The sequence below is a fragment of the Lepisosteus platostomus genome, chromosome 10 (genome assembly GCF_059453375.1).
Source record: "Lepisosteus platostomus isolate fLepPlt1 chromosome 10, fLepPlt1.hap1, whole genome shotgun sequence".
NCBI lineage: Eukaryota > Metazoa > Chordata > Actinopteri > Semionotiformes > Lepisosteidae > Lepisosteus > Lepisosteus platostomus.
In genome coordinates this window covers 51,216,755-51,237,879 of record NC_142620.1, presented here as the reverse complement: position 1 = coordinate 51,237,879, position 21,125 = coordinate 51,216,755, and the positions used below count along the sequence as shown (strand labels likewise).

General features: G+C 50.9%; 1 protein-coding gene across 9 annotated transcripts in view; it reads right to left on the bottom strand.

The window, feature by feature from the left end:
- Window positions 1-21,125, bottom strand: part of LOC148653940 (phosphatidylinositol-binding clathrin assembly protein) — a 35,972-nt gene that overhangs the window by 6,327 nt on the left and 8,520 nt on the right. For 3 of the 9 annotated variants that reach the window (XM_088597038.1, XM_088597042.1, XM_088597040.1), the window contains exons 2-16: window positions 19,318-19,460; window positions 16,005-16,080; window positions 14,617-14,719; window positions 13,617-13,710; window positions 13,221-13,332; window positions 11,990-12,096; window positions 9,216-9,257; window positions 6,954-7,039; window positions 5,973-6,105; window positions 4,141-4,277; window positions 3,637-3,740; window positions 2,877-3,008; window positions 1,585-1,710; window positions 1,202-1,232; window positions 26-161 (exon numbers count right to left, since the gene is read on the bottom strand). In XM_088597038.1, coding sequence (XP_088453164.1) covers window positions 26-161; window positions 1,202-1,232; window positions 1,585-1,710; window positions 2,877-3,008; window positions 3,637-3,740; window positions 4,141-4,277; window positions 5,973-6,105; window positions 6,954-7,039; window positions 9,216-9,257; window positions 11,990-12,096; window positions 13,221-13,332; window positions 13,617-13,710; window positions 14,617-14,719; window positions 16,005-16,080; window positions 19,318-19,460 — 1,562 coding nt within the window. The remainder of the gene's footprint in view (window positions 1-25; window positions 162-1,201; window positions 1,233-1,584; window positions 1,711-2,876; window positions 3,009-3,636; window positions 3,741-4,140; window positions 4,278-5,972; window positions 6,106-6,953; window positions 7,040-9,215; window positions 9,258-11,989; window positions 12,097-13,220; window positions 13,333-13,616; window positions 13,711-14,616; window positions 14,720-16,004; window positions 16,081-19,317; window positions 19,461-21,125) is intronic. The other 6 variants (XM_088597041.1, XM_088597044.1, XM_088597039.1 and 3 more) reach the window with 6 other exon arrangements.

Here is a 21,125-nt window from a genome sequence, read left to right as displayed (position 1 = left end):
GAGTCCTGCCCCGTGAACGGCTCACCATCTGCGGCACGGGCATGGGCGCAGGGGCCAGGGGCGCGGGGCTCCAGGCGGTGGTGGTGCTCATGGTCTTGGACTGCCAGTTGGTGCCGCCCGTCAGCTTCTTCTCCCCGGGCTGTGTCCAGTGCATGTCGGGCCTGCGGACAGAGAGGCGGGCGGAGCCGCGGTCGTAAGGCAGGGCCGAGCACGCGAAAGGCTGCACCGCAGGCGAAGGCGTTTTTTCCCCGAAACCACCGTCCCCGAAACAACCGAGGGCGTCGTTCTGCACGCTGGTCAGGTTTACCAGTTAAGGAGAGTTGTTACAAAATCTGAGGAAGTTAGATCTAGAAAGAAAAAACTCTGCAATATTGGCAGCCCTTTAGAACACATGCAGAATATAATCTGCCAGGTCCTGCCCTGGAATAAATTATTAACAGAGTGTCAGCAACACAGTATTGGCCGAACTCTGTAATAATTAACGCCAAAGTGATGAAAGAAGTTTCTTGTATTCAATAGCATGTTTTATCACCCAGTGTTAACATCGGGGGCTCCAGCTGGTCACTACAGCAACCCTGGGGACTCCCTGCGGGGTTTTGTAAAATATCTGGACCCTTCACAGACCTGACAATAGGTTAAACTTGAACCCTTTAGTGGGGCCCAGACCTTAAACATGCAGGACTGTGCCCTTTCACCGCTGTATCTGTTGAGTAGCTTAAAATCCCTAACCTCCGAGTAGAAAGGAAAAAGGCGCTGGTTCAGTTAAGGACTGGTTGAAGTACGGAGCCCAGCTGCAGTGGAAACCAGTAGGTGTGGGGGTCCCCAAGACCAGATTTGGGGACCCCTGCTCTGCAGACCCGTCGGATCAGCTGAAACTCTGGAGGCAAGCAGGGGGAGGAAGGCTGGACCAGCCCTCGAACTGCTGGGGGCAGTCACTACCCACAGCCCCGAACAGCAGAGCATGATAGAAGACAGGAGTCACTCAGCCCAGCTGGACCACCTCGCAGTTAAACTGAGGATCTTATCCAGGCGTTTCCCCGAATAAAGCCCAAAAAACCCCGGCTTTGATCACACGGCTGGGCAGCTTGTTCCGGACTCCCACAACGAGAACCCTAACTGCACCGCGAGAACCTGCTCAGAAACAAGCTTGGTTTGATCCGGATTCAACTTCATCTGAGAACAGGGGCTGGCGGATACTTACTTTTTTGCTGGTGTTCCTCCAAACTGAAGATCTGAAAAAGCAGAAAGAAAAAAAAAACAGAACGAGTGTAAGCTCTTCAGCATTGACTTGCCTTTTTATATTGTATAAAATACTAACAACCAGTTTGACACAGCTCATCACGTTTTCACTGGTGTAAAAATATCAGCACTCAAGCAAAATGTATTTAATACTAAGCTTTAATATTTTACAGTGCTCCCCATGGAAAAGTCACTGAATTAAAAATGGCAAACTTGTTTTAAGCCAGTTTATCCTCATGAGATTTTTTTATTTTTATTTAAGAGATGATGTCCAGATTTCACCCCAGTAGAGGGTCAAAACGCCACAGTGGAACGGCAGCGCCAGAGGTGTTCTGCCACACTTACTGCCCACGAGGTTGGCCAAGGAGGAGTCCAGGTCATTAGCCAGCAGCTTCCCTCCCAACACAGGCGGAGGCTGGCTCTGGGTGGCGGTGCCAGTGGGCTTCAGGAGGTCTCCTAGCGGATCGAACCCTGAGTCGGGACAGCACAGACGCACTGCGTTACTACTCCTTCCCAAGCAACCTGTTTCCCCCAGCAAGACACGCACTTTCAGAACTGTGACAGAACCAGCTCAGACAACTGTTTTATCTTCTATGAGGCTCGTAACTAAAACAGCCCTCCCCCCACCATGAGCCACATGTGCTAAGAAACACTAAAAATTAACACACTGGTTTATGATGAATGCCAACCACTCTCAGGAGAGCAGCAGTGTCAAGGAGATGTAAACGTAATAAAATAGGCAATGTCACCCCCCCCAGTACATGAAAGGCAGTCATTCCCTAAAAGAAGTAGGCATGCACACAGTCTCGGATTGTTTCAAAGTAACCATACATCCAGAACCACAGCTTTTGGAAAGCTGCTTAAATGTTATTGTTTCCAGCACGAAGATCTGCAAAACGGTTCCATCTGCAAAGCCCATCATTTATTAGACAGCCTCTTAAATGGCAGGCATTATTTACAGACCTCTACAATCATGCCAAAGGGTAATGTTTTTAATGCCAAGGAGAACTCCCAAGTGTTTGGCATTCCTTGCAAAATGCTCCCACCAAAAAAGAAAATGAATGATTTCCTACAATATAGCTGGCTAACGCAGCATACCACACATTCCTGAGACCTCTGTACAAACCCTGCCGGGGCAAAGAAGGAGAAACCAGACCACTTTCTCATTGAAAGAATGAAAACAGGCCCACTCACCCATACAGACATGTCACCGCCAGACCCAGAAAGGATTTTTAAAGAAAAAAAAAAGACAGAAAGGAGACATTAGAAAAATGAAGCCAGATTTTTTTTTTCCTTCCACAGAACACATGAAAGTGTTCGGTAGAAAAACCACCAGCTACCACTGAAGAGAACCGCACACTGAGGAGAAGTCATTAGGTAACCACATCTGTGCCTCCTGCGACACAAAGGGCCACGACCGAGGATTTCAAACATGCAAGACTGTTAGATGAAAGACAGGACACAGAGCCAGCGCCGGAACATACTACACTGACGCACGCACAGGTTTAGTTCGGCGACTTTTCGGCGCACGAAGCAAAGCAGGACTCTTGAGGAGAGAATGGAAGCAGCAGGGAGAGCAAGCAAGCCACTGGGCCCCGGAATCACCAGAAAGCCAAGAGCGATTCCAGACAATGTACCGAATGAGCAGGGAGTTTTACCAGATGCAGGCTTCACATCGTTATTGGCAACTTTATTCCCAAACACAGCATCAAAATCTACACTCATTGTGGGCATGGGAACACTCTGCTGGATGGGGTGGGCATCCAGACCTGAGAACAGAGCAGGTACAATCTTAGGGGCTTCTACGGCACTTAAAACGTGATCATCAGAGGAGCATCAGAAAGGCTGCAACGCGAGAGGAGGCCTTTAAAGCCCGTCTGGCTCAATGCGTTCCCTGTAGTGCCCATAGCAAAGCACTGTTCGTCCCAGAACACCCCCTCCCCCTCGCCCCCAGGCATGAAATCCCTTTGGACCCCCCTGCGCCCCTGAAACTGGGAAGAAAACATCCCGAGTACCCCGTCAAACTTAAGCTGCATGTCTTTGGGAGGTGGGAGGAAACCGGAGCACCTGGTGAAAACCCACATGAACACGGGGAGAACATGCAAACTCCACAGACAGGCACCCCCCCCCAAAGTGGATTTGAACTCGGGATCCCGAAGCCGTGCGGCAGTAGTGCTAACCACTGTGCTGCTGTGCCGCTCACCTGAACAGTAGTGGTCTAGAAGCTTATAGCAGTTAATCTCATGTGTAACAGTACGCTACAAAATATACTAGAGCAGCAACTATACCTTGATACTCGCTTTGCAACAAAATGCCAGTACAGACAACACTCCTTTCACTGCTGCCTGCAGCACAGCTGGTATAAAGAGCTCCAGCTGGCTGGAGAAGACGCCCTACCTCCCCAGGCACTGTTGACCGAGGTGGAGATGGCTGGTGTGCTCTGCACAGTGGGGACGAAGGCCGGCTGGAGGTCAAACAGGTCACTGTTGAGGTTTGGCATGCTGTCGGAGAAAAAACACCGCATGTCACCGCGTCCCGACAAACATCGCCAGAGCCAAAGCACACCAAAGGGGAACGAGAGCTTGTCCGTACATCTTGTTTCGGTCGCAAGCCACACACTGAGCCGAAGAACTCGTTCGGCTTCCCCCTGGGACACAGCGTAGCTCTTTGGGTTTGAAAAGACACTTACTACCCCGAGAATCGATCGGGGGGTTTGCCGTCGAGGGGCTACGCTCACCGCACAGATCAGAGACGCAGAGGCATTTGAACGCTCTGCCGTTCCTCCCCGTTTCTGCCACAGATGCGCATGAGGCCTCGAGTCCGAGGTGACACCAGCGCTAACGGGGTCTTCCTGCGGCGACCCCGGTCTCGGCCCGGAAGAGAGCCGGCGGCGGGACGCACCTGTTAGTGGATGGGGCGGTGGCTGGTGTGGAGAACAGATCCACGGACGTGCTGGTGGCGTTGTTGGTGCTGCCCCCCGACTGGGTGCTGGGAGAGACGGTAGGGGTCTGCATGCCGATCTCCTTCAGACGCTGGTCCTGCACCAACAAAACGAACAAACAAAAAAAAGCCGCCTGTTAACTACGGATTCTGCCTCACGAGCAGCGTCTCCTACAGACCAGGACTGTTAGCCCTCTCCTACTGTCCAACGCCGGCTTGCACATAAAAGTTAGCCGGGCCTCTTCAGACCTGCGCCGTTCGATCACATGTCCAAGCTCCAGAGGCTCATCAAGCCAGGGCTCTTCCTGGTTTCCGAGGTCTTAAAGCACACAAGACCACGCGGCTCCCGCCTCCGGATGGGACCGTGGCCCACCTTGGGCAGTACCTCCCAGCAACGCTGGTCCCCACTTCCACATCCCGGAGGAGTGAAGCAGGTGGCTCAAGGTACAGCAGCAGCGTCTGACGCAGGAACTGGAACACCCCTGGTCATTACTTGTCATTCCACAGCTCCAGGCAGATAGACCAGTGCTTTCATTTTGACCTCGACTAGCCAAAAACCATTGCATTCAATAGGCCTTCAAACACCTAGTTCCAAAACGTTCCTGCTAACCACCAGGATGAATTCATGCAGCTTCTTCTATGTACTAGTCAGACAGCCAGCTACGGAATATTTATGTGCTAAAGGTGGCTTCTTATAAAAGCAGGCTTGAAAACAGCCAGTGAATGACCCTGAAGTTTCCAGCAAACAAAACTTTTTTTTTTGCTGAAAGGCCCTTTTCTTAGCAGAGGCAGGTCAGTCAGCGGTTTCGAAGAGGAGCTGCAGGAACACCGTTGGGGAGGTCGGAAACAAAGGGCAGCTTCTGCTCCCTTCCTCAGCAGGGCCGGCAGGAAACCCTGACCCGCCGAGGCCAAGAGGCTCTCCGATAGCCGAGCGCCAGCCCCCGCGGAGCAGGCCGCAGCGTCGGCTATGCCGGCGACGCGTTGTTCCCTTTCCACTCCAGCACTGGGCGGCTCCGGAACGGCGCGCGCGGCAGCCGTGGGCGGAGGGGAGCAGCGGGAGGGGAGCGGAGAGAACAGCCAAGTGCGCACCACCCCCACGTCTTGCCTCGCAGGCCTGACGTCAGGCGTGGTGCGCCGCCTTCACGATGGCGCGCCAGGTAGAGCCAAGACACACGGGTCTCGGGCCTGCTGCTCGACAGGTTGAACCTGCGGCGCCAACGTTTAAGATCACAAGGCTTTAACGCGCAACGCCCCTTCTTGAAGGAAGGGCAAGGAACAATTAATTCAGTCTTTGGTACAGTGCTTTTCCCTGCAGCACTGATTTTTTTAATTCAGGCGAGGGGATGAAACAAGCGCACTGAAACAGTTTCAAAACTGCGATCTACCATCATAACAGAGCGTCAGTTTGCGCTCCGCTGTGCTGAAAATTGGATGGCTACAAATGTATACAGAAATAAATGGCACCACAGCACATCAGCTGATGGCTAGAATCTGATCATTTTAAAAGCTTGAGTTCAAATTTTCTATTCAAAACACGAGGGGTAGCCACGAGCTTGAACTGCACGCTTGAGAGTCTGGCTGGGGAAAGCTGAAATGACAGGAACCCTGGCCACCCTTGCTCTGGATCTGAAGGGATTGCATACGGAGATAAGGAGATGTGAAGGTGGAGGGTAGGGCCCATGTTCCGACATTATTCTGTGGCAAAAGGGCATTTTAAATTGGCATTCACTGGCAGAACCCGGAGTCATGCAACTGACGGATTCCCCCTTTTCCTCTCCCGCGTCCCGACTGACGGCCACTACCTTGAGAGACTGCAGCCGGGCCTGCTCCTCTTCCAGGGCCTGCTGCTTCTCCTTCTCGTCCATGCGGCTGAAGGACATGCCCGTGCTGGACAGGGAGGACACTGCGTTGGACAGGGTGTTTGCTCTGGTGGGAGGGGGGCGGAGAGGAAAAGGCATGAGCGTTCTCATCTCAGACACACGGCAGACCTGGAAAACTGTCTCCTTATCTGTAACTGGCAATTCAACATTTTTTTCCCCAAGCACCGTTAAGTCAGCTGTGCGTCAAAGCAGGTGCTTTTTCGTGAGTTAATGCTGATCACTACCACCTTGAAGGGGAGCTGCAGTCCCAGTTTCTCAGACCGGTTGTTAAATGGCAGTAACAATAAACTGACCGCCGGAATTGCAAACTTTTATGAATTCCGAATTAAGCACAACATCGTGAACTTTTTGAAAGGACGGTTCGATCGCCATGTTGTCGCAGACCCCTGGTCTCGCCACAGGCGAGAGCGAGAGCTTCCAAGAACCGCGACGCGATACAGCCCTTCCTGCTCACTAGTCACTGTAAAGACTACTGTAATGCACGAGCGAATAAGTGCAGCAGATTTCACTGCAGGGCTATTCCAACGTGATCTGCGTGCAGAGATAACAAGGAAGCAGTACTTGTCGGCAAAACCATCTTGGAGTCGAGGGCAATGTTTCTACTGGATTAAAAGAGCTGGATTGCCAAGCCTGCTTCTTCACAGTGTAACAGGGGCACTTCACCTCATTAGGGGTTTTGTTGCCTCGTTCTGGATCACAGAATATGGCGCTGTGTATATCTGGAAATGTAGTCTATTTTTTTATGCGACTTGGAGGTTTTACACACTACTGTGGGCATTTCGCTTTCACTGTGGTTTGAAATGCGATCATCAGTGCCGATTCTTTCCAAGACCGCAATATAAAAACAGCGCGGTCCCCTTCAAGCCGACGCCGCGCTGCGGCAGGGAGCCCCACCTGCTGGCGGCGGAGAATTCCTTGGTTTTCTTCCCCTCCAGAGAGGCCAGGTGCTGCTCCAGGGCTTCCAGCAGGCTGCTGGGGGCCTGCAAGGGGAGGGGGGGAAGGAGGCGGGGAGGGGGGGTGTGAGACGCGCCGTCTGAGGACCGACCCCGCTCGGCGCGCCCGGGCGGACCGAGCCGCGCGGCAGGGCCGGGTCCTCGCAAGCCGTCCAGACGGTTTACCAGCAGTAAGTCATGGTTACATGCCTTAGGGGTTAGGTTTAACAGCCTTTAGGAAAACGGGAAAAAGAAAAAGAAAAAACACACCAGGAAGTACAGGGGAGCTTGAGCCCAGCATGCACACGTAACCAAGTTCTCGATCCCATGCTGACATATATACAGGCCTGCGAAATGCACCCCCGCCCCTTCTCATTCCTCATTGTGAATGGCCTTTCCCCTCCACCCAATTTTGCAAGAGTCTCTACATCCACAGGAATGCATATATGCCTACACAAAACTGTACAGTATAGATGTGCTGCTTTTAGTTTCCAATTTCTTTTACAAAGGGATTCTTTTGGGGTTTTTAGTCACCCTGCAGAATGTTCAACTAGATTTGGTGGGGGGGGGGAGGGATTCTGGGAATTGCTTTTGAGAAATTAGTCTGGTCTGCTGCTACATTCATCATCCCGTTTTTCCTTTGCCAGAAGTACAGGAAAACGAAACCAGGATTCATACGAAACCAGGTGGTTACAGACGGCGGTCCTGGAAGAACCAGGGATGTCCGTCAATGCTGTCCAGATCCCAATCAGGAATTCCACCTCTCATCATGCTTCACATCTCTATTTCAGGAATCTTACAGGGATTTGGGGACCCTCCAACCCCCCCCCCCATTTTCTGCGATCGCCCCAATGAGGCAGCAACTGACGGGCCGACTCCCAGCATCCGGCTGCGCTTGCGGGAAAGAAATTCGAAACCAAAGCACAGACCTACAGGAAGACAGATTTCTCAGATACTCTGTGCATCATACTAAGAGATCAATCACTCAGCCACGATGTCCTGTACTGAGAAATGCAAAGTATAGGGCGAACAAAAGGGGTAATAATGTTAAAAAATAAAACTGGAAGTAAAGGGAAAAGAAGAAAAAGATCAAGAAAATAACCGTTCGCTGCTCTCCCCACAGCTGTTTGAAGCTCTTCATTTCTAGCTCTTTCATTTGTTCCCTTCTCTGAAATCCATACACGTCTTTCAGAAAACGGGACTAGAGCTCTGCAGCACAGCCTACATCCCACAAAACAGAGTTTGCACACTGCTGTAAGTACTGATAGTGGACCAGAAGGTGGCGCTCTTTCCTCTGGCCCAGAATTTCCAGACCAGTGCCCCCAGTGTGGTGACAGGGGACGCTGACCGAGACCCTGCCAACTCACTCATTTTATGGCTCCGTTCTTGAGAGTAGTTTATCCTGACTGGAGCCCTGATGGAATTCTAGCCTGGGTTTACACAACCTGGCCTCCTTAAGGTTCCCCCTTGATCCAAGTGGTGAAGTAATTTCTCACTCCTCCACCTAACCTGCTGTGCAGTGGGGCTGCTGATGCCACACACCACCCAGGGGAGGTGGACTGCAGTGGGGTACAGAGTGTATCCCCTCCCTTAAGTACAATGTTCTATAAATGTAAGAGATTGTTATCAACGCAAAGCAAACAGTGTGTCTGCATGCTTGTGAAGGCACACAAATTACATAATATTCCTGCCTTCTGTATATTAAAAACAAAATTTAGCCAACAAGCCTGCAAACTGCAAACTCAACACCCTGCTTAATACAGAATGCATGGCTTTGGTATACGCACATAAAAACAAGATCTTTAAAAGCACCACTAAAAAAAACAAGTAACTCTCCAGGGTTAAAGCTTTAAAAGATATCCAATTTGCAAAGCACAACAAAATGCTCCTACTGCCACCAACGGCCAACAATCCTTGTATATTTCCAGCAATACTGGTGCCCCCTTAATGCTAACAGCTGCACACAGATTCGGATCTGGAACGATAAAGCAGTAGGCTCCACGCTTGAAATCAAGAACAGCAGGAGAGGAAGGAGAAACGCCTTTGATATGAATCGGATTTCAACCTATTAAAAGGCATTCGTAAAAATGGCGCAGTTCCCTGAATTAGCGGGAGCACTGTCCCTGGGCCAAGCAACAAAGGGCGAAAGCTTGTAGGGTGAGTAGGGAAAGGGAGCATGAACAATGAAGCCACATGGAGAAATTGAGATGAAATGCACACTGACCTGAGTAAGATCTGGTATGTCACCCTGATCAATTCCAACTTGCTGTGTCATAAAAAAAAAAACAAAAAGAAAAAACAGAACAAAAACAAAAAAGGGGGAATAAGAAAAGAAAATATAACAAAAGGATCCATTACTACATGCAGTGATTTTAAAAAACAGAAAAGAGGGTTTGGCATGCTTTACATAGACGGACTGGATCTGAAATGGATTGCACACTTAAATGCCAAGGACTGGTGCAGTACTGTGGTCTGGCGTGGCAGTTATGGAGCACTCATGTAACCACCAAGATGGGAAACATTTAAAAAGACTTTCAACTGGGTTTGGTTTGGAAAACCATACAGAACACACATGGCAAAGACGCTGTGTTTCTACAGCAGCATTCTGCTTCCGGCCGAGATAGGAACACAGGCCTTTACCTACCGCAGTCAAATTAAGATGACAACCCCCCCTCCCACCCCCACCTCTGAAGACAAAGCAACATTCCTTAAATATCCTACAAAACGGTCTCCACTCTCCCAGCTCATTCCTCTTGCATAAACAATTAAAACACAATAAATGGAAAACTGAAGAGTAAAATAGGATGGAGGAAACTGACATTACAACTAACACCAGAAGAACCCTTTTCCTGTGTTTCTCTTTCCCCTTTAGGTACAATCTCTCCAACTAGGGGCTTATTTGTAATGACACCAAGGCAGAGCCAGCGGTTCACCCGTTTTATACAGGAGACCTGAATGAAATGGTCCAGATCGGGTCTGGAAACGGGAAATATTCCCGCCTGCTTGAGTCCGATTGTTCTGGCAAACCCCCCAGCTGAGCCCTACAGACCGGCAGCTTCTACAGGACCAGACAGAGAGACTGTAAAGCTTCCTGCGATGTTACAGTTGAGAAAGGGCATGAAGGCAAGCAGAGCACTGTCTTTCCGTGTGGAGAATAAGTCACAGGGAAATGCAAAGGAAAAAAAACATCTAAAACGCACTCGTCTGCTTGCGAATACACCTAAAGGCAAAGCACCAGCTGTAGACTAGAGTCTGTCGCTACGATGTCTGTCGGGAAGCTACGAGCTCAGGAAGTTCCCCCACCTCCCCCCCCCCTCCTAAACAGCCAGCTCGCCTCCGAGTGCAAGACCGGGCTCGTTAATCACTAATCCATGCAGTGCAGGCATCCAGGCAGGTTGCAAGACACGGGACCTGCGTGATCACCTCACTATCAACCAGGTCACGTCAGCATTCACCACTAAATCTCCTTCACATCAAAGCATTCCAGCACCTCGCGTGACACACAGCCACACTGGGATCTGTAAATATTTAGCTTAACCAGTAAATATGAAGTTTTAGGGATGCTTCTTTGGCATCTAATACATCAAATTAGGTTTTTTTTTCAAATACAAAATATGGACATTTGAAGCCAAGAAGGACCCAGAAGGATTGGTGCAAAACTCAAACGGAAGCATGTTCAAAGACGGATTTTTCTTTTTTCCCCCCCTGCCAGTCACATACCTCCGTGCTGGGATGGTCTAAATCAAGTTTGAGAATCCTGAATATTGGAAGGGAGCGACGTCTCCCCGAGAGGGGTCTGTGAAATCGCAGGTCACAATTTCTATACTGCATGTGTGCAGGAGGTAGACATGCACCTTTGACTTGATACAAGTCCATCACTCCTTTCACTCCCGTGCTCAACGGGAACCGAGCAATGCTCTTCAGTGATATTAATGACTTGCGTCCATCTGGTGAGAGCTGTGGCAACCCGGACTCTATCCTGGACTGTAGGGCACAAGGTGGGACTCTGGGACGATTTACAGACCCCTTCCCTTTGGGAGGTGGCGGAAACCCGAGCATCTGGAGATAAATTCTCATACCAACGCAATGAAGGACATGCAACACCCAGAACAGGCAACCCAGGCTGAACTTGAACCTGGGACCCAAGAGCTAAAAAGCGGCAAAGCCAACAGCCTAGTCGCCAGGCTGCCAATGCTTATGATTAAATGTCATTTTAGAGCAGGGATCTATGGACTTCATCTTAGAAGTCCTGAAGAGTAACCAGAGCAACCATTCAATCAACAGCTTCTGAAGATATGGGATAATTTCACTGATCCATTAAAACAGATCTCTTGTTATTCATCGATCACTCAGGACTAAAATCAAAGTTACTCTTCAGCTTCCAAAGACCACAGGTCTCTTAACTGAGCAGATTACTGGCGTCATTCATTCACACCAATCTAGAAATGGGAGACCTTAGAGACTAAATGGACTGGGGCTTTCCAGGAACGGGGGTGGGGGACCCCTTGATTTAGAGCAATACGGAGCACAATGAAAATGGCAGGGAGGCATTTAGGAGCATTATAAAATTTAGCTGAAAGGTTGAAACTATCCTACAGCCAGATCTGTTCTCCACTCATGTACCAGAGCTACTTCAGGTTTTCACATGTACTTAAAGGGGCCAGTGAAGAGCACAAGTCTGAAGAACGTCTGGGTACAGAAAGAGATTCAGGTTCTGCCTGTGGATTTATATTTCAAAGGGGTAGAGGGATTGGACAAGCTGCTGGTTGGCAAACTAGTCAGGAGCAGAGATGTATATATATATACTCTGAGAGGCAAGGTGAATTCGGACTATAGACAAGTGACCAGACAGCGTTGGCGCCACAGGGTGCGCCCATCATGAGCACACGGAAGCTCATGGTGTGTCAAGGGAGAAGTGAAGCGCGCTAAGACAGTGCTGCACCAGCCCTGTACAGACAACGCTGCTTGGTTGTGTAAAATATCGAAGAAGCACTGTACCTCAGCCACTTTGAGAAACTCCGAGAGCTTGGTCATCCTGTAGAGAAATTTCTTATAAATGTCCAGGGCTTCTTTGCACTGGTTCTTCTTCATATCAAAATATTTCTCTTTAAAAAATAAGAACAGAACCATTAAAAAAAAAAAGCGATCTGCTCTCAGCAGCCCGCACTGTATTACAGCACCCCAGCCCACAGGGGATACAGACATTGCCGGTCCTTTGAAGGCACATCATCTGGAAAGATTCAGATTCAGCACAATAAACTAAGCGAGACAGAACCCAGTCGCTGTGAAAGAGAAACCCAGAGAGCAAAACCAAAGGTCGCTTGGCTTGATAACTTCACATTTCCTGTTTACAGGGGCGAAGAGCACATACTGCAACTGTAAAGCTCACAGCTTCTTCTTAAGAACGTTATTAACAGATCTCAAATAAAATATTGCTCACCTTCCCCACTAGGACCTCAGTTCTTAAATTAACAGCGAAAGCCAATTTAGGAAAATCATCTCAAGAGTACACCCTCCTGTTAACTGCCCCCCTCCTCGCTCGGGGGTTCTGCTCAGGGGCTCCAGGGTGTCTCAGCTGGAGAGGGCAGGGAGGAGGCTCTGGGCACACGCTGAGCTTTGCGGTGGCTTTGGTGGGGGCGCGCCTCTCCTCCAATCAGCGCTGAGCCTGAAGTGTGCTGGCAGATGCCCCGCCCAGTGGGCGGGGCCGTGGGAGGAGCCTGATCACACTTCCTTGTGCCCCCCATGTGGGTGCAGGAATCATCATCATCGTGAGCCGGGAAGCAAAGACGCACCTCACGATTCCAAACCGTGCGAGCGTTTCACAAAATACAAAATAACGGGCAATTCTACTTTCACCACGGAAAAGCCGCAAGCTGTGAAGAGATTTAACAATACGCACATGTTGCTTCACAGCATGTGAGCCACACACCCTCTGGAAGTCTTTTCGCAAGAAGGGTGAGGAAGTAGCATCAGCCCTCTAGTAACCTGCTGGCAAATGCATAAACCCTCATCCTGCCTTAGTGCCCAGAGCGGCCCTTGGACGGCCCCCCAACCCATCCTAGCCCAGAGACACACACACCTGGCTAAAAGTCACACAGCTCAAACCTAATCAAGCCAGCCACAGACTTAATCAACAACAGGACCCCTCGAGGTGAAGGGTGAGCAGGAGAGCACCAATCCCAGACCCCCCCCCCCCCCACACACAATCACCTCTGATGAGCCTCCTTACCCAGCAAGTTAATGACGCCCTCGTTGTAGGCTGCAAAGAGGCGGATGGAGTCCTTGAAAAGCAGCATGAAGGCGGCGTTGATCACTCCGTTGGTCAGCTCGTTGGGGTTGGCCTGCAACAGAGGGGAAAGGGGAAGTAGAAGCAGCGAGGTGACCGCCGATGCCGCGCAGGAGGGCTCAAGGGCTTACAGGGAAAGAGGCCTTGTACTCCCTTCAGACAAGACCAAGGCGTGGCAATGACCCTTCAGCCCACTCAGAACCCCAGCTCCGGCGGCCCGGGCAGGAACACCCGGAAGGGGACGAAAAGCCCTCAGGCGCTGCAAAAGAGGGAGACCGGCAACACCCCCTCTCTGTCCTGCCGGGACCGATTCACACCTCGGCGGAAAAAGACGCTCACCTCGAAGTCCAGCAGAGCGTCCAGCTGGTTCTGTATGATGGGCAGGGTCTTGATCAGTTTCTCCGTGTTCATGGTGCGCATCACCCCATCGATCCTGCAGGAGGGAACACACCCACAGGGTCACGCCTCTCCTTTCAGTGAGTCTAGCAAACTCTGCATTCATACAGCGCCTCGCATGCACACAGAGCAGGACAGTCCGCAGCCTGGTCTCGAGGACAGCCCAAGGCCCAGCATCAGCTGAGCACCGATTACCAAGGAGGAGAGTATAGAGACCGCAGTCCCCTTGGACCCAGGGTACAAGGCCATTCTAACTAATCACAAACATTAATCGCAAACTGAATTCAGCGATGAACTGGGAGCCACAGAAGGGACTCTGGGAAGGCAGTCACATTGGCTGTGCAACTTCGATTCACTTAGAACAGAAACTCAATCTGAAGGCGTGTTAATTTGTGGATGATCTGTGTAAATGAAGCTGCAATCGGCCTGAACAGCAGGAAATGTACACTCCCCACCCCCACCACACACTTTATTTTTTACACTGTTTTTCAGCCATCTCAATTTTTATTCTTGATTGCGATGTCCTTTTGCTGGCAGAACCGAGAGCACTTCAACCTGCTTCTTAAACTATTTTACTTCTCCTTACAGGGAATGAACATAGCATGCAGAACGAGGGGCAGGAATATATCAGCCCTAGATCCCCTAGAATGGCTTGTATCCAGAGTACAATGCCTGCCTGCTTTAGCTTGGAGGGAAGGTTAAATCCAGTGCTTTCTCAATTCAATCCTCAAGGGCAACAGCCTGGCAGGCTTTCTAGGACTCTTTCAGTCATCGACAGCATAAGACCTAGGGGAAAATCTGAAATTAACTCGTATATAAGGCTCAATCCTCCTGCAGGTCTGGGGCAGCTCATGATTTAAGGATGCCAACAAAAAAAAAACCTGCCAGACCACTGCCCTCGTCCCTTCCAAGCTCTCCTGCCCCCTCCTGCTCCTCTCCTTACCCTCTCTTCATCTTAGTGAAGTCCACAGCCACCAGCCGGTAGGAGAGGGCCTTCTCGTTCAGGTACCTGCTGTAGCGCCTGATGAAAGTCGACATGTCGTAACCTGTTGCAGGGGAAGCCGGAAAGAAAACCTTCAGACCGGCGTCGAGCTTAAAAAAATAAATAAACGGGACTAACACGTTATTCTACCCTGAGTGCAGAAATCCCAGCGCTGTTTTTGTTTTTAACCTTTTTTGACTGCAAGCAATTGTTCTCAATAAGCCCCAATTTAAAACATGACACTGAACTACAGTCGGCTATGGACATTTACGCTGCAAATTAGCCTGCCAGGCAAATGATCACACCCCTCTTCCCCAAATGCACTGAAGAACATGGCAGGGCTTCTGGCAACAGCCAGGTGACTCTGCGCAGCATGTGGCCTGAAACAGGCACCCTGCTCTCCTCATTCCTCCATCAGCTGATGTTGTGATGAGGGGGTAAAGGTGTGAGGTTTTTATGCTGTACATCCCCAACCCCTGCCAGCATTATTCACAGGCACGCAGATCCGGGCGCTGGTGCTGCTCTGGGCAGGAGAGAGGGCAGGGAAAAGGCCTGCCCTGCAGGGGATTGAACTAGACATCGGCATTTTCTGCGCTGCATGGCTTCATTCCCGATGAGGACTCATGAGGACTCATCCAGTGAGGAAACGACGGGGCGGCCCCGACGCAGCGCCTCGGCGCCCTCCTTTGTGGAAGGGAGGTAAATTTAGCCGCTGGACGTTAACTACTTCCTCCCCACATCAAACAAGAGCCTGCTGATGATATCGGGAAAGGACAGAAAGAACATCTGAGCACTTTCAGCCCAGGGAGGAAAAAAAAATAAGTTTCACCCATTGTCTAATAAGAAAACGCAATGCTGTAACTGTGAAGTGTTATACAAGTCTTTCACGCCAGGTTAAGAGCCCCTTTTAGCTGCTGGTGTTGCAACAGGGGGAGTCTGCGTGTATTCAAGCAGGGGAAGGGTGGAGACTGCTCTCTGACGACGGCTGGGGAGAGGGAAAGGTACTGTCGCGCTCCGGGCCAACAAGGCTCAGCCTGTTCCCCGAGTGCCAGACTGGTGAGTCAGCTCGGAGGCGGAGCAGGAACGACGAGGATCCTGGCAGTGGCTGTGTAACCCTGGAGAGTCGCCGTTTCCCCCTCGTCGCTGTGCACCCCTCGGACCCCAGCGCACGGGTGTGTGCGTTCACCTGGCTACCCGTGTCCGAGAAAACAACCCAGATCAGGGCATGCGTTGCTCGGGGCCAGACAACCGAGCTGGGGGGCGTTGAGGGCTCAGCCCCCCCCTCTTCCCAACTCCCCGACCCCTGAGCCACACCCTGGCTTCTCCCAAACCGCACGTCACCTCCTTACCTTGCAAGGCACCCTTGTCCAGGAAGTTGTTCAAATTAAACAGGGTGTTCCTGGAAGCCAAGTACTGGATAAACCGCTGGAGGGAGGGAGAGAGAGAGAGAGAAACAAGAGGAGACAAGAAAGGAATTGGAAGGCATTAATCAACCTGCATTTCCTGGACCCAGGGGCAAACTCATGATGGCCCGATTAATGAAAAAGGTACGCCGCACAGATGGGGCCCCAGTCAGCACACCTCCCCACCATCCCTCCGACGGCACACACCGTCAGATGTGTCCGTTACGACTGCCAATTCAATCAGCCCCCTTGTCTCAGGCGCCCTCATTCCCAGAAAAAGGACATTCAGTGTTGGTTGGCCAGCGTTTGTGTACATGTGGGCATGGAGCTGTGTGCACTTCTAAATAAGGGGTCTGCTTCCTCTTTTTATCACTGGGGGGGTGAGGGCCACAGTCTCCAGCCCTAGATAAAATACATGTCAATGTAAGCACAAGGGCTCTGCCTCTCCGGTTTCAAGTACATATTATTCTACTAAAAATACACATACTCTCAGTCAGATGAGCAACTGAATCCTTTCTTCCTGCACTGAAAGAGAGACACCTCCCCTCTGGGGCAAAAAAAAGGGCAGAAAACATGCAGCAATTCAAATAATGAAGTGGATTACTGATATTAAGTCAAAAAATAGCCATGAATACATTTATATGAAAACAGAAGATAGCAAGGCACTTATCACTCGCTTTTGTCTGTCAAACTGATAGTGGTAAAACAGAAATGAATGCCTTTCAGAAATGTCCCCAAGCACTCATTGAGACCGGACTAATGGGCTCTCAGCTAACACTCTAGAGCATGAAAAAAGACAGCGGCCAGCACAGCTCAGCGCCACGCGGACTGGGGGAATGCATGAGGAAAACAAAGGCCAACAGGGTGCACAGCTCTGCTACAGCGGTTTCCAAGGAAAATGGCCCTGGAGGGATACACAGTCATGGTGCGGTCAACAGGGTCGGCTAGGAGACCTCACAACAGAGGCGGTAAACACACAACAGAAGCTCAAATGCGGAGATAAGTCAGCTCCCTATCCGACCTCGCCACCAGCGCAGCAATGCAAACACAGACTCTCCTTACAGCGCTCATCGGCCAACACCCTACACGCACGCATCCGAAAGCTCTCCCGTTCCTGCTCGGATTCGACCTCCCGGTTTGCAGTTCGCACAGAAAGCTGCCGGAGTCTGGAGACTCCACAGAGCACCCCCTGCTGGTCACCTTCTGGAATAGCTGACGGGCTCTAAACCTCACGGTTAGATGTCAGATCACCAACGCATCTGCTTTGCAAGACCACAGGATGTGAAGCTTAATTTGAAATCCAACCACCTCTTAAAATATGCTGCCATACGACCAACAATTTTTTTTTTTTTTTTTTTTTTTTACAGGAAACGGTCATGAAGGGTTATTAACACTAACCCCTCCCTCCCCCGGTTAGAAAAGACGACAGGCATGTTTGTTGGCTTGCCAGGCTGCGAGGCTGCAAGGCCGGAGGCGAGAGCAGAGCCGGGGATCTCCAGCACGGAGCGGCGACGCAGACAAGATCCTGCTTTTCCCCAAACCACTTCCCTCAGCCCCCCTGGGAGCTGCACGACACAGGTGCAGAATCCAGGGGGGACTGCAGCATTCCAGGGACAACCGCGTTCGACTGCGACCCCCCCTTCCCTCGTCCAAAAGGAGAGCGTGTGAGACGAGCAGCCGTTTCCTTTCCAGAGGACGGGACGGGACGGGACGGGACGGGACAGGGACGGGACGGGACGGGCGCAGCTCATCCGGGGTCCGTCTGTCACGCAGCAAGCGACAGCTCAGCTCACGTTCCCATTCTTATCTCTCGGCCCCCAGCCTGGGCGAGCCCCGACGGGACACTGCGCCCTCTCCTGCCTCTTCGTCTCCTCCCGCCGGCACCACAGGTCTCCCGCAATATCTCTGCGCCCCCATCCCAGACAGGCAGGCCTTCAGCTGTATCTCTGTGCCCCAGTCCCACACAGACAGGCCCTCCCAGCCAGCCTGATCGCTCCTAAACTCCGTCAAAAAGGTTCAAGACCTTCTGGCAGGGTCGACAGAGAGGAGGTCCGTTCCCCTCCGGCTCATCCCACCTCGCACGCATCCGAAGCCTCTCCCGTTTTGCCCGCGCTCAGACCCTCCTTCCCAGTTTTCCGATTCACACAGAAAGCCAGCTTCCGCTGCCCCTGATGCAGCAGTTCCTTCATGCAGCGTTCCTGCATGCCTCAGCAGAGACAGGGACCTGTCTGACTGCGGACCCCCGCTGACACGCACCCTGGACTCTATTCTCCGGCACACTCCCCCGGTGCCCTCAGGAAAGCTGCGTCTAAGAAAACAGAAGCTCATCACAGAAGCCTCTGCTGGGCTGGGCTGGCATAGGGGAAGAAAATCTTTAGCACAACAGCTGTGGATGGAATCGCATTCGCAAAACCGGGGCACAACATTCGGTGCAGCTCGAACAAAAGACGATGCAACAAAATGTCTGTGTTAACAGGACAAGCTCCCCAACTGGATACAGCCCCAGTACAGATATCTGCAGCGCACAGATAAGCAGGCAAGCACAAGGGAGTGGCAGAAACACCACCAAGCTGGCTAACAGCAGGTAGAAGTGAGGGGTGTCTGAGCAAACGGGAAAGTTCAGGGAAGTGTACTCCAAAATAATCTTACTAAGGGCAAAACCTGCTTCGACAGCACTTTCAGCCTCTTGGGGATCCTGCCTTGTGAAATGAGTGAATATGGCTTACAGAGCCACCCCGCAGTAATTGATGTTTTCAGCCTTCCTGCTCATTGTCTCACGCCAAAGACCCCCCCCCACCGGGGGGGAAAAAAAAATAAAGACACACCCTTGTGACGGCACAGCGCGCAGTGTGGCTCGAGGTTTCAATGCGCTTTTACCCTTTTCAGCTTCTCAAGAAGAGCAGGGGTGCTCTTGAAGTGAAACAGCCTCCCAGACCTACCTCACAGGTAAACCAAAACAGTGATTATACAGTAAGCCAAGTGCTTGCAGAGCTTAAAGCAACTGGAAAACAACTCCTGTCGCCAGACGGCACGCAGGTTTTAGAAGACCTCAGGGTTACCCATCACCAAGAACCCCGAAACGCAACGGAGCTGGCTCCCCTTCGGCCCCATATTCCCGCCAAGTTGAGTTTTAAGGAGTGGGACAGAGAGGGAAACAGACGAGCGGAGCAGCTCCTGCGTCTCAGAGCCGGACACCACCAGGCTGGAGCACCCCCTGAACCTGTGTGTGTGTGTTGGAGAGTTGGGGAGGCACACTCACCTCGTTCCCATACATCATGAGATGGTGGGTGGTGATGAGAGCCTTGAACACGACCACCCAGCTGCTGTTGGCCGTCCTCTCGAACAGCGTGTCCGCCAGCTGAGGGATGCTCACGTTCATCTCGTTGGTGCAGTGGATCAGATCTGGGGGGGGGGGGGGTGGAAGACAAGAGACCGGAGGTAAGAGGAGCAGACAGCATCTGCTGGGGCTCACGGGAACCAGCAGGACCTGGGAGAACCCCTCAGCTTTCTTGTGCCACACAGGCAACAAGCACCAAGTCTCCAGGAGCCCCTTTTCACAAATCCTCTAGACCGGCCTCATTGCTCCAGCTGATAGAGCTCCCCAACACCGCGGTCCAGCACAGAATTGCACACTTAGCCACGAGAGGGCTGCTCATCTATTACCACACGCAACACAGACAGCTTTGGAGACGGTTAAAGAACAGAAGCTTCAGTCTCAGGTCTCAGCCTTTGACCACTTGGAAGTAAAGGACAGATAAATACTAGGAATTACTTTAGCTACGAGTAAGAATACCATCAGAAGAAGTCAGTTTACTAAAGAATCCTCAGCACTAAGGATCAATGCTGTGAAGGAGATTTACATAATAGAAAAGACCACCTTTTCTCTTAGGTCACAAGTGGAAAGGTTTTGCAAATGCTGGTAAGCCTGTATTGGGTTTGTGGCCCCACTGAGACCTGATTTTGCCCTGTGAAAGTGGATGAAGACAGGAGTCTGTCTGGATTGATGGCGGTTTGTTATGTTTTCGTTGACTGCATTTCCATATGTAACCTCCCCTCTATGCTGGCATGTTATAATTATCCAGCAAATAAATCTTCGTAAAATGAAAGACGAAAGAAGTCAATTATTTTACTTTGTATATGCTTTATTTATAAATCCTTTCATTGTTAAATAAAAAGTTTTAAAAAATAACTTCAGCCAATATGACGACCTGTGCATTTGCAGAAATTGTAACAGAAGATTAAGAGTCTAGGAATAACATGCGCGAGGTTTTCTCTAGCCACTGTCTGTGGCTTCATGTACACATTTTTAAATAGCAGCAGCTCGTCGGTTCCCACGCTGCCAGTCACAAAGATTCCTCTCAGCCAATCAGAGAGGCAACCTGCTGGGAAAACAAATCTCTAAAGGTTACGGACCCATTAGCAGCAAAGTTGATTGAATTGAGCACTCTTATTCCTCAGATGGAAGTCTTCTGGAAGAAATGCTACAAATAAAATCATCACTGCATAATGAAAGCTTTTTAGCTTGGATTGGCTTATTATTTAGAATTATCACTGGCCCCCCTGTCAACTCTGAAAGAAGCACAGTAGCGGGCGCTCTGCAGGAGTGAGACAGCTCTTGCCAAGCCTGAAGCTCACTGCAGGCCACTGAGTCCCAGATCTCGCCACAAGCGTCGCAGCTGACACACGGCCCTGCAGCTGGCCTGATTCAAACCAGCAACCTGAAGCCCCCCGTGTTGGGAGTGAAAAAAAGAGCACAACAGAGAAAGCACTGCTGTGCTTTTAAAAACCGTTTTTTAAAACATTTTCCCCGTTAAGAACTCCAGTTGAACCTTTGCTGCGTCCGAAGAGATTTGAATGCTAAACAACTAGGGCTGACCTATTCAATAGATATCACAAACAACCCCCCCGGCTTGCCTATGTACAATGACAAACATCCATCACACACAAAAACAGACAAGCAGCCTCTCTCCAGAGGGAAACCAAAATCCTTCTGGGATAGCTGGAGACCTCTCTCTTGCTTTGTGCACCAGGGATATTTACAGATTGTACAACAAACCCACAGCTTGC